Consider the following 12,783-nt stretch of genomic DNA (forward strand, 5'->3'; position numbering starts at 1 on the left):
AGGCTCAGGCCTCTTTGCCCTTGGGTTAGCTCACACGGGTTTCAGGGAGAGATAAGGGTCAAAGATTCATCCGCCTGCTGGGGCCGAATGAGAGTTGTGACTGCCCTCATGAGCCCTGGGACCTCAGGCCAGTTGCTTCACTTCTCTCGCCTCATTTCTTCTATAAGATGGGGATGATTCCATCTACCTCATGGAGTGGGTCAAATGAGATCATGCCCATAAAGAGCTTAGCACAGGGCCCCACTCCTATTCAGCAGGTGTCCGTGGAGCACCTGCCGGGTCCCATGCGCTGTGCTGGGCGCTGTCACATGGTAACTGCTCCTGGTGTTCATTGTTTATTATCATAATTATTCATGATGATAAAATAATTCACACATGTTCTGGTCCTGTGGTTTGGTGTGAATCTCTGACCCAGCATCTATACTGGCTCTGACCAAGGAGAGTGGTTTCTTGGCCCTCTCCTACTGTTTGAGGGAACTGGCAGGCTCACAGGGTCCCCAGTGTGGTTTAGTCTGTCCCTTCACGGTGAGCGGAGGCACGTGCGTGGTGTGGAGGGCAGACAGAGCAGGCCCTGCTCCTCAGGAGAGATCCTTGCCATGACCATGTCTCAAACCCTGACCCTGATGGGGCCAATGCCATCCATTTGTTGATGGCACTGCCGGTGTCTCCATGGGCACCTCAGGGACCCTGAATGGCCCCAAAGGTGAGCTCTCTGGGGCCCAAGTTAGTTGTCTGCCTGCCTGCAGCCCTGCTCCAAGGACCCACAGGCAGCTTCCTCCCCCGTGTTCTGTCTCTGCGCGGCTCCCTTCTCTGCATGTCGGGAACTCTGACCCCGAGTTCCCAGACATGCTGCTTTGCCAGGCTGGGCATTGCTGGTTTGGGCCATCTCTCTGTCATGGCCGAGGTGAGAGAGAGCCCCACTTGCTCACATTCTGCCAAGCTCATCACCAGGCCGGTAGCGAGGGAATCCAAAGCCCCGGGCTGACTTCTGCATACTGAAAAGAGAACGTGGCCTCAGGAAAAGTGTAATCTTCCCTGATGGGTACCCTTTCAGATCAACGGTACCAAGGCTAATCGTGCTGCGGTGCCCATGGCTTTTCTGACAGTGCTCTGGGCTGCCAAGGAGCCTGAAGTGATAACCAAAGAAATAACAGACAGGAAGATCGCACAATGCTGGTGGACTGAGAGCTGTTTTTTCTTTGGCAAAATTGAAAGCACTCTTTCTTGGCATCATCCCCAGCACTTGCTTAAACATCCTTGTTCAGTCGCTCTTCCTGGACGGCTCCCACCTGCCCCTCCATCTGTCTCTCCAGCCCTTCTCTTGCTGCTACCCAAGGCTGGCTCTGCCGAATCAGCCCTCAAGTCTAGCCGTCCAGCTTCTCTCCTCCCTGGTGCACAAGCTCTGCTGACAGGTGGCCGCTCCCCAGTGCTTGGCTCTGGGCTCAGCCCCAGCCAGCACTGTTGGTGCAGAGGACCTCCTGGCCTGCCGCCCGGGGGCCTAAGCAACCCTCTGCTGACTGTCAGAGCCCTTCCGTGTCTGCTTCCCCATCTTAGTGTCCTTCCTTCATTCACTCACCCAGCAAGTATGTACTGTGTGTCAGCCACTGTACTAGGCACTAGGCATACCACAGAGAACAAGAGACAGTCCCTGCCCACATGAAGCTTATATTCCCCACCTTCATCTCCAAGGCCTGGAGCCCCAGACTCAGACATTCCCTTGAAAGATATATGCCACCGCCACCGTTAATGATTATGAAGAAATTAGCTAGAGTCAGCCCCTTAAAAACAACCCACGTGGCACTTGGCTACCCTCACCAGCAGAAAACTGCAGAGCCCTGAGCTCACCCCACTTGGTTGGCAGGAAATCCAGCCTCCTCCTGGACTCTGCTCCATCAGGATGTCTCTGGAGAGAGGAGGGCTCGCCCATGGAACCAGGATGCTGCTTGTAGCCCTGCATCCTGCAGCCGTGCCTGCCTTGGCTCTGCACTTGGGCTGCTGTGCGTTCCGCCACTGGCCTTCCCAAGACCACCAGCCTCGGGTGCTTCCTACCTCCCTGGCAGAGCCTCTGGGCCCCTAGGGAAACTGGCTGTGCCCCTCACTTGGGTCTTGGTGCTGAGGCCTGACCTAACGTCGGGCTGGGAGCTGCCACTCTTTTGCCTTCAGCCCAGGCCACTCAGTCTGGATGAAGATTTTCCCTCAGGGATAACCCCTTTCTTTCTTTATCCAGTTCAGCCTGCTTTGGGGGAAATTCCCCCAGGCCATGGAATAGGGCCAAGCTGGATGAACCCCATCTGTGAGCGGGGCTCGAACTCCCTCCCTTAAAACTCCTGGGCTCCAAGTAAATGGAAGTGCTGTCTGGGCACCATCCAGTGACAGTCGGGGGCTGGGCTGGCCCAGCTGCCCAGAGCACCTCTAGGGGGCAGTGTGGCCCCGTGCACACAAGCCAGATCCCAAGTCTGCTCTTTTGTTCACTGATGGAACTAGTATTTACTGAGCCCTACTATGAGGTAGGCACCCACAAGTGCTAGGGATGTCATGGGGAACACGACAGGCAAGGCCTGGGCCCTGACAGGTGACAGGAACGTAAGGTGGTCCCAGGTGGTGGTGAGCTCTGTGGGGGGAATGGCTGTGAGGCCAGAGAGTAGCCAGAGAGGAAGGGCTGGGTAGGTAGTAAGGGAAGCCAAGATCTGAAAAATGAGGAGACAGAAGGAGAAGTTTGTGCAGAGAGAGGGGGAGAGAGTGTTCCATGCAGAGGGGACACTGGTGCAAAGGTCCTAACCATGTGCAAAGCCAGTGTGGCTCAAGTGACTTGAGATGGAGCTGAGAAGCGGCTGCAGCCGTACAGGATCCGGCAGGGACCAGGGGGCCTCGTTGCAAATGCGGTGGGAAGACAGTGCAGGGAGTGATGTGGCCTGACAGATGTCTTCCAGCGGCCACTCTGACAGCTGTGGGGTGAATAGGTGGAAAGGAGGCCCAAGGGGAAGAGGGAGGCTATTCTGGAGGCTCACGCAGCCACTGCTGGCCAGAGATTACAGAGGCCCAGACGAGGCAGTGACAATACAGAGAGATCCAGGTGGATTCAAGATATTTTTGGAGCTGGAACTGACAAGAATTTCTGATGGATTGGGTATGAGAAGTGAGAGAAATGGAAGAATCCAGGGTGTCAGGGAAATAACCAGGATCTGAAACACATCCAGTTATTTAAATCCCTTTTTAGAAAAGTAGTATGGATCTTGCTGCAGGAGGTCAGGGCTTCTAGGCTCTTCCAGGTGCCCAGGCTTCACTGTAACACCTGCTTTCCAGTACGCAGACCCTGTGGCTGACCTGCTGGACCGCTGGGGTGTGTTCCGGGCCCGGCTCTTCCGAGAATCGTGTGTTTTCCATCGAGGGAACTACGTGAAAGACCTGAGTCGCCTTGGGCGGGAGCTGAGCAAAGTGATCATCGTGGACAATTCTCCTGCCTCGTACATCTTCCATCCTGAGAATGCAGTAAGTAGCCCCAAAGCAAAAGGACGCAGAGCTCCATCTGAGCTCTCTTGCCAAGCAGAACCACTTTTGTACCTTCAAGCACCTGTGCGGGGTTTCTTGGCCTTTTCCTTGGTGAAATCCCAACTCTGCCATTTAGCAATTACATGACATTGGCCAAGTTATTTATGCCCATTGAGCTTCAGTTGTCCTCTCTGTCAAATGGGGATTATAGGCATGCTGATCTCATAGGATTGTTGGAGGGTTGGGTGGCAGTACGTGAAAAGCACTTAGAGCAGAGCTTGCAGGCTCAATGAGCCTGTATCCCCTTAGCATCTTTAGGATTGTGACCGAGAAGGTTCTGTCATTAGCTTCCTGGAGCTGGCTGTTGCCCAGGACTTCATGACCCCTGTAGACTTAGAAGGCCTGGGTGACCTCTTCAACAGAAGTATTAAGAATGAATAGCACTTCGGTGAGGTCTTCAGATAAGACTGCCAGGCTTTACCACCTCATAATGATGTCTAAAAAGTAGACAACGGGACCATTTCCTACATAAAACTCCATGGAGCGTGGCAGCTCCCAGTGCCGACCCTCTGGGTGCAGCACAACTCAGAGCAGGAGAGACGCCCTCCTGCTGCCCGCCCTTCGTTTCCAGGGGAAGAGAGACCAGCCCCATTGGTGACTGCTCACCCCTCCACAGTGGCCGCCACGCCAGGCCTCAGCTCAGGCCCTGGAGAGGATGTTTCTCCCAAGCCCAGGTTTCTCAGACTCAACAAAAGCCCAAACAGGGTCCTTTCCTTGAGGCCAGAACTCTGTTGCTCCACTTATAACCAAAAACTGAGTTCAAACTAGATTCCATTAGTGTATAATCATTATTTGAACAAACATTCAAAATGTATTATATTTAAATATGCTCCTTTTGATGAGTTAATCAAATTCAACATAATGCATTTTGTAATGTGTCTAACAGATAAGGGTTCTTTTTAGTATAATCCCAATTCCAGGGACTTTCCTGGCAGTCCAGTGGTTAGGACTCCACGCTTCCATTGCAGGGGGCACGGGTTCGATCCCTGGTCCGGAAACTAAGATCCCACAAGCCTCGCGGCATGGCCAAAAAAAAAAAAAAATCCCAATTCCATTATCACATCTGATAATAGTAACAGTTTCTTAATATTATCTAATATCCAGTCTGTGTTCATCTTTTCCCAATCATCTCGAAATATTTTCTTACATTTGGATTGTTTGAACCAGAATCCAAACAAGGTCCATACATTGCTTTGGTATTGTGTACTCACTGTGGTATCACTTCAGGAGGCATATAACATCAGGTTGTCCCACTTTTAAAGATTTTGAATTGATTTTTGGATTCAGGTGTTGTCAGCCTGATCCATCCATTTTAAAATTTTCAGTCGACCTTTCACCTAAAAATGGGAGCAGTCATTGATGATCCTTACCTACATCCACTATTTCATTAGGAATTGCAAAATGGTGATTTCTAAATCCTATCATTCTTTCTGCATTTATGGGCTGGAATTCTTTTTTTTTTTTTAATTGAACTTGCTCTCATTGACTACTTGATGACCCTAAAATTCATTTTGAATGTTTGAATAGGGAAGTCAGAGTAAAGTCTTGGTTCTTTTTCTTTAATTCTGCAGTTTTCAGAGTCATGAGTTGGTGCTCCAGCAACCTCCAAAAGTAACCAGTGAATTTTTTTAGGTACCATTATGAACTCATGGGTTTTTTTTATGTTATAACTTAAGTCCATCTATTATCCTTTTGTACCCTCAAATGTTCACCTTTGGCCAGTGGATGCCCCTTCAGATAACAAGAGTCTTTGATAGCTTCCTGCTGTCTGGTCCAACAAGATGTTCCAAGCTCATCTTGTCCATTTCTTGCTCCAGCCCTGGAATCAGCCATTTTTCTATGGAACCTGGTTCCTAAGAACGAAAATGGTAGCTAGAGACCACAGTTTGGGTGGGTTCTCATTGTTACTGGGATGTCCTTTGCTTCCGGTCCTTTCTACTGGACAGAGCTAAAATACACTTATTTTTATTTTTAGAATGAAAACAAAATCATAAATTCACATTGGTTTTTCCAATTCAGTTGTAACAGTTTTTAATTTCTTTTTGTTTTTGTATTTGTGTCTCCTTCTCTTATGCTGAAACTCTTGATTCCTAAAGATATTAACATCATTACAGATTTGATTTATTCTATAGTATACATTTAATAGCTTCAAAATTGCATTGTTTTAATATTATTACTAATAAAACAATTGAATGCATTTAGAGGTGTTTTTTTTTGAGAAATCTACAAACAACACTATGTTTCAAAATCACTTGAAATAATCCTCTCTATGGTTATGTCACAAACTTATATACACTAAGGTTCATCTTTTGTTGCTTTTTTTCTTAATGATTTAATTTTATTTCAATTAGGTAACACATTTACATAGTTTAACATCAAAACTATCAGCAAAGATAAATTCAGAGAAGTCTTGTGTCCATTTCTGTCCTCTCACCCATTCTTGCCCCTTCCCCAGGAGTAGTCATTTTTTGGTTAATCCTTACCTTGTTTCTTTTTTTAAATTACATGCTGAATTTTTGTGTTTCTGAGCAGTCTTTAGATTTGTAAAATGGTCAAAAATACTGCTTTTAAACTTTTTTGGCTTCCCCAAATTTCTTTTAATATCTCTTCTTTGCACCCCTGGCTACCACCCACTAGCAGCCTTCCCCACCTCTCTGTCTAAACCTAAGGGAGAATGCTGTCTTGCCCATGTCTTCAGAATGTCCTGAAATTTTATACTTCCCCTTTTAACTGATCTCTGCTAAGCGTGGGAGGAAATGGTCCACTTCTCCTTGCCGTGCAGTCTGGCACAGTGACCCTAAGTGGAAGCCCTCTGATGCCCTCTACGTGGGCTCCCTGATGTCAGTGTTGGCTGGTGACCTCTGGCTCCAAGTGCTCTGAGGTACAGGAAGCTGGTTTAATGCAATGGCAAGAGCGTTTTGGAATTAGCAAGGCGCTAAGCTAGTTATATATTCTGCGCCCTGGCCACCTTTTCTGTGGCAGGAAAACAAAACAGGCAAAATGCCTGCAAAGTGGGCACACTTAATTTTGCCTTCCTGAACCAGGTAGATCTGGATTGATTTTAGTTGGGACAGGAGAACGAACAAGATGATGACGATGATGATGATGATGATGATGATGATTTCCAGGTACCCATCCTCCTTACCAAAGAAAATGTTAAAGTACAGGGACCCAGTCAGGCTAGAAGCAGTCCCCAGGCCTGGATACAGTTCTTCTGCCCCTTCCATGCACTGTCTTCCAGGTGCCTGTGCAGTCCTGGTTCGATGACATGACAGACACGGAGCTACTGGACCTCATCCCCTTCTTTGAGGGCCTGAGCCAGGAAGACGACGTGTACAGCATGCTGCACAGACTCTGCAGTAGGTAGCCCCGGCCTCCGCCCGCCTCTCGCCTGTGCACCCCGGAACCTCAGCCTCGGGACCTGCCTGGCCTCAGCTCCACAGGAGCTAAGAGTGAGGACACGCCATACTCCAGGCCACGGGGCGAATGTGGCCATACCTACCTGGTTTATTTTTTAAGAACAGAAACAACTATTTTAAAATGAACTCTTTTAACGAATTTCATAAAGGGACATGCATTTTACTGGATTTGCTTTTCTTAAGACATACCAAAAAGGAAAAAAATGGGAAAAAAAAAAAAAAAGCTTGATATCTATCAGACTTCTTTCAACTGTCCTCCCCTCCAGCAGACAGCCTGTCCCCTTCTACCCCAGCTCAGAGTAGCTGACCCAACTCAGAATCTCTTTCCTACAGGATGAAGTGCCTTTTTGAATGTTATTTTAAGCTGAGAGTTAATTTTTCTACACAACGTATTTCCAGACATCTTTTAGTCTTTTATTGTCTTAGCTTCTCTAAGAAGATAAATATGACAATTTTCTAAAACCTGGAAGGTGGGAGGGAGGTGGGTGGTAAGGGATGGGGGTGAGTCATAGGAGCCTGTCTCCCAGCCGGTGTGCTGCTCCGACCGCCTGTGGCATGCCACAGGGTCAGGCCCCTGCTAGTGACGGTGTCAGTGTGTGCATTCATTTCTGACCCAGTTTGGAATGTATCCGCAATCGTGTGGCTCAACGCTTTAGGAAACGATAGATCCTTTTATATTACTCTTATTATTTCTGACGGTGACAAATTTGTCTTGAGGTCACAGTTTCCCCTTGAAAAGTGGCATCATGTCACTTCCGCTTTCACACTACTGCCATACTTCTGTATGTTTTTGGTTTGGTTGTTGTTGGTAGAGAAGTTCTAAGAAACTCTAAAACCCTTGGATAGTTAAAAAAAAATCTGTTGATTGATTTTTAAATCTGTCCTTTCCAAAAGCTGGATACCCGTGGAGCTGTTTGGGAATTTTCTTTGCTGCTACCGCGCTGCCACCAAATGGAATTGACCAGCGGCTGTTACACTGTTCTTTGCCACTGTGCCTACGCTCAGAATCTGCTCACTGCTAAGCTGCAGACTTGGACAGGGTCAGAAACATAGGTGTCCCACCCCGTTGCAGACTGTGGACTGCGTTCCTTCCCTGGCACCAGCCTCGGGAGTTCAGAAGGGAACAAAGACAAAAGGGCCAGCGCACCTGACCGGTGTGGCGTTCATTTCAAACTGCAGTCAAGCTCAGAGTTTCTGATAAGCCGACCGTTCTCTCTTGAGAACCTGTGGCCTCAACCCACCACCATGCTGATGTGGCCCGAGTCCATCTCTTGGTCTTCTCTTTTGAAGCACAGCCTATTTCTGAGCCGAGGGTTGGGGAAACGCGTCTAGATGTGGGACCCATCGCCCAGAGCCAAGGAGAGGACGGGCCCCCTCCCTGAGCCGGGGCTCCCTTTGCAGCATTTCCCAGTGAGATCTTTTAAGCAGTGCCATGTTCCTCGTTTGACAATAAGACAGTCTATAAAGTATTGCTCTTAAAGATAATTTAAAAGAACCCTTTCATGTTGGCACCGTTGCCTTAGTCCTTTATGGGTCGGGCCGGAGTTCTGGTGGGAGTGACTGGCACTAAGAAGACTGGAAAACGGTGGGGGGGCGGGGAGCTGTCAAAGTAAAATTTCTTTTCTGCTTTCATTCATAAAATAGTGAAGCCAGCTGCCAATCACGTCCTCCCAACAGCACTTTGGTCTGCGGACTGCCGTGCTTTCAGAAGAGAAGTAAGTATTCAGGGGTAACCAGGTCTCCCCACGCTCTGAGTGTTCCAAACCCAGTAATCCACATGCCAGTTAAAATAGAAACAGCCCCTTGCAAGGCATGACTACAGAAGATAACAGTTACGTGGCAGGTCTGCACATGCCATACACCTTGATTTGGAAAACTAGTCATTAAATGAACCCACTGCCTTAAATGTCTTGAATGTTGCAGTCAAGTGTCTGACATGTGTGGACATCCACACAGAAATCAGTCCTGATGAGAGCCTTAGATGCTCACCTGTGCCCCCTTCTTTGTTGGCATCCCGAGGTCTTATTTGGAATAGGGGGCAGAGAGGACTGAAATTCTAGAATATTCCAGGGGAATCAAACCTAGGAATCGTGCCCCACTTCCGATGGAGTGAAGACACTTGGCAGGCTTGAGCCAGACACTTCACCTGGTCATTCCTGAAACCGTGAGCACCATTGCACTGAGCCAGTGCAGCGCTGCCAGGGGTGGAACCCAGTTCCTGCCACCACAGACACAGAATGTCTCAGGAGGGCAGCAGGCCCTCGGAGGGTTCTGGATTCTGTGCACCTTATTTGACCCCACTCCAAAATTCCGTTCTTATTTTAACCCTTGATTCTGCTTTATGTACATAATCAAAATATCTATATCGATATATATATTTTTAATCATCTACATGTAAATGAAGCAATAGAATTCTAACATAAGGCCAAGAAATGAGATGAATGTTTGGGGTTTATGTTTTTTAAGGTAAATACGGGTATTGTTTTTAATTATTACCTTTTATTAAATTGTGGGCTTTAAAACCTAATGAAACCTATCAGCTATTTCTCTGTGCCATATACTTCCCATGTTACCAAAACACCCCCCAACTCTTGAGCCAAATGAGAAATCTGACCTCCTGAGTTCCCATGGTCCTTTTGGTACCAGGTTAAAATATAGTCTCCTGGAAAAATATTTTTTACATTAAGATCTGGAACAGGATTCTGTGGGTCGTAGACTGTGATGTTATCACATCTCTGGCCGGGCCTTGAGTGGAGGTGCCCAGGCACACCTGAGGTTGTTACTGCTCTGTCTTCCATTGCTCTGGAATCCTACGTGTTGGTCCGTGGTTTCACCCATTAGCTGTTTGTAAACAATGCATCTGTATCCTAAAAAGAAGCACCATGTGTCATAGCTGATGGTTGATGGGGAAACTCCTTTGATGTGGTGCAATTTTGATGAGATGATTTTGGAGACATGAGGATGCCCTAATGACACTGATTTGTCATGGTTGCAGCATTTGAACTTGTATAAAAAGGAAATCTGTATAAGTCTATATAACCTGGCAACATTTTAAGACCCTGTATATTAAAGATGGCTTTCTCATAAAATCCAGAACCACACAGCCCTATGGTCAAACACTCGTGACGTTTGTGCCTCTGCTTTTAAAGGTGCTGTGATGGACAGTTGGCATGCCAGGGTTCGAGAAGAGTGGATGGTTTGAAGTGCTTGCATATACCTGTGCAAAATCAACTGGCTGCCTCTGTTCCTATTTTACTGTAAATTTGATGGTGTCTGTTCCTGTTCCATTCTCCAGGGAGCTTCTCTATAGACAAACACACCCCCCCCCCACCAAGTGGTGGAGATGCTGGTGTCTGGGTAGTCATGGATTTCTGTTGGACATTTGAATGTGTAAACAATCCAGCATCACTGGGGAAATACTACATGTAGAATGTGCACGTTTCCAGGGGCAAGCATTGTCAGTCAAGAGATTTGCAATGATTTCCTTCCTGCCAAAAATAAATACATGAAACTGCGCTCTCTTGTGGGTGGACTGCTCCTTAGCACCTCTCCTCACTCTGTTCTCTGTTCTCTCCCAGCTGCACAGCCTCACACCGGCACCTTGGGTCTCCCGGTGCCCCAGCTTCTGAAGAGCAGGGGCCAATGGGAGCAGGATCTCAGGAACCACGGACCTTGACTCCAAGGGGAGCTAGGAAACCACTCTGCCCAGTGTTAGGACCCTGGCTTCATCTCCCCAGACAGAAGCGGTCTGGCTCACCATCCCCCAAGGATTCCAGCCCTACCAGCAGGCTTCCAAGCGCAGCCTGAGGAAACCACAGCCCCCACCCCAGCCCCTCAGAGCCACAGGCACTGAGTGTGGTACCTAAACCCATAGCCCTCGCATATGCTGGCTGAGGTGCTGTGGTTATCAAATGAAGTATGGCAAAGGACCAGGAAGAGAGTAAGGATATCCAAAACAGTTTTCTCGCACTGGGACATCCAGAAACATTGCCCTCAGCCCAGCCCTCTGTATGAGAAGGTAAGGGGCTGCAAGTTCCCCGCCCTGCCCCTCTGCTAGGAAGTCCTGGCAGAGCCTTGGGCACAGCCTCACCACTCTAAGGACTGTCTCTTCATAATGATACCTAATTCAGATAACGAAAAACACCAGGGTCAACAAGCTCAGCAGATGGGTCTTATCCCCATTTTGTGGATGAGAAAATGGAGGCCAGTGAGACAGTCCTCTGCAGTCTATTCTGTCTGTCTTAGGGATACAGGGTTCTGCCAGGCATGTATATTCATCCCAAAGAACACAGGGCACAGTGTTATATCAGGCCAGGAAACCTAATATTTACCCAGAGACACACCCCAACCCCCCCCCCCCCCAGTTAGTCTGTGCCATGCCCCTAGGTGCCCTCTCCACAGTAGAGCACCTGGCCAGCCAGAGCGGTCACCCCAGCTTCCTCCCTGGTTCTGGATTCCTAGGCTGTGTCCCTCTCTGTCCCTCTGTCTCTCCTTCGCTCAGCTCCCTAGCCCTCTCCCTCCCCTTGCCTTCTCTGGCATTGCCCCCAGGCCCCACCTTTGCATACAAGCAAACAAATGGTTGAGAACTGTCACTGCCACTGAAGCTGGGTTTAAATGGTCTGGGGTGGACTTGAGGATCTGTATTTTTAAGGGCGCTCAGGTTTCTAATGGGCAGCCAGAACTGAGAATCACTGGGTTAGGAGAGGGTGCTGTAAGGGAGGCGTGGGGTGGGAAACCTAGAGCCCGCATAGCCTCCTCCTGAAGGCCTGAGGGTCCAGTGTGTTCTCCTTGGAGATCAGGCTAGTGGCCATGCCAGTTGGTGAATCTGGGCCGTGAGCAGCCTGTTGATTCACAGGCAGCCATGGCACAGGAGATGTGTGCCACGCCAGCATCCCAGGTTACACAGACTGTGCCGCTTATCCATAAACTCAGCAGACTGTCTTCCCAGGTGGGCTTTCCCCAGCCACTCCTCCCCACCCTCCCCAGCCTCCTAACCAGGTCCTGGAATACAGAGGTGATAGGTCCTCAAACAAGAAATCATCAGGAGGTGAACTCTCAGTATGCCAGGTCCCAAGCAAGTGACCTCTTGATGACCTGTTCCCTTCCCACCTATTCAGAGGACCCGTGCCAGCCCAGGTCTCTAAGGGTTGGCATATTTTTACGTGCCCAGATGATTCAAAGGTGCAACCAGGGCTGAGAACCCCCACTCTGACTGGCTATGGAAGAAAAGAAAGTCCCCCAAAACTCTTCCAGGCCTGACACCTCCAGGTATGGCAGAGGAGCTATGGGCAGGGCTTAGGGGGAATGGCGTATATTGCTTTACCTGATAGATGTTATGTATTCATTGCAAAAAATTCAGGAAACTCAGAAAAGTACACAGAAAACACCATATGGACACTGGGAGTCTTTCCCAAGGCAGGGGTGAGGAGGGGTCCCAATAAGAGCCCCAGATGCCTGACAGCTCCCTGCTTTTACAGTGAGGTGGGGAGCAGAGTAGCTACCCCCACTTCACATTGGAGCAGTGGATCGCGCAAGCCACCGGGAACACCTCACCTGGCGGGAGGAGGGGGTAGGGAGGGTACCGTCCTGGCCCCAGCTGTGTCTAATTGGGGTGGGTGCACGGAGGCTGCGCAGGGCCACGCATTCCCCGCCAAGGAGACGCAAGGCAACGGCACCTTCTCGTTCGCAGAGACCTAGGGCTGTTCTCTGCGCCGTCCTCGGCCTCGGGCACTCCGCACGGCTCATAAGAGTGGTGGCCCCCGCAGGCACAGGACAGGCTCCATCTCCTCGGGCCCTGGCCGTTCCCATGGCGCCC

General features: G+C 49.2%; 1 protein-coding gene across 11 annotated transcripts in view; it reads left to right on the plus strand.

Moving 5' to 3' along the window:
- CTDSPL (CTD small phosphatase like) overlaps positions 1–10,838 on the plus strand; it is a 126,013-nt gene extending 115,175 nt beyond the window's left edge. For 7 of the 11 annotated variants that reach the window (XM_082412977.1, XM_082412974.1, XM_082412969.1 and 4 more), the window contains 3 exons: positions 3,304–3,489; positions 6,791–6,908; positions 7,863–10,483. In XM_082412977.1, the coding sequence (XP_082269103.1) occupies positions 3,304–3,489; positions 6,791–6,908; positions 7,863–7,990 (432 nt within the window). In that variant the 3' untranslated portion in view covers positions 7,991–10,483. Of the gene's footprint in view, positions 1–3,303; positions 3,490–6,790; positions 6,913–7,862; positions 10,484–10,546 lie in introns of those variants that run through there. The other 4 variants (XR_014250789.1, XM_082412973.1, XM_082412975.1 and 1 more) reach the window with 4 other exon arrangements.
- Positions 10,839–12,783: the final 1,945 nt, after the last annotated feature.

The sequence above is a fragment of the Balaenoptera physalus genome, assembly GCF_965194825.1.
Source record: "Balaenoptera physalus genome assembly, chromosome: 11".
Classification (NCBI taxonomy): Eukaryota; Metazoa; Chordata; class Mammalia; order Artiodactyla; family Balaenopteridae; genus Balaenoptera; species Balaenoptera physalus.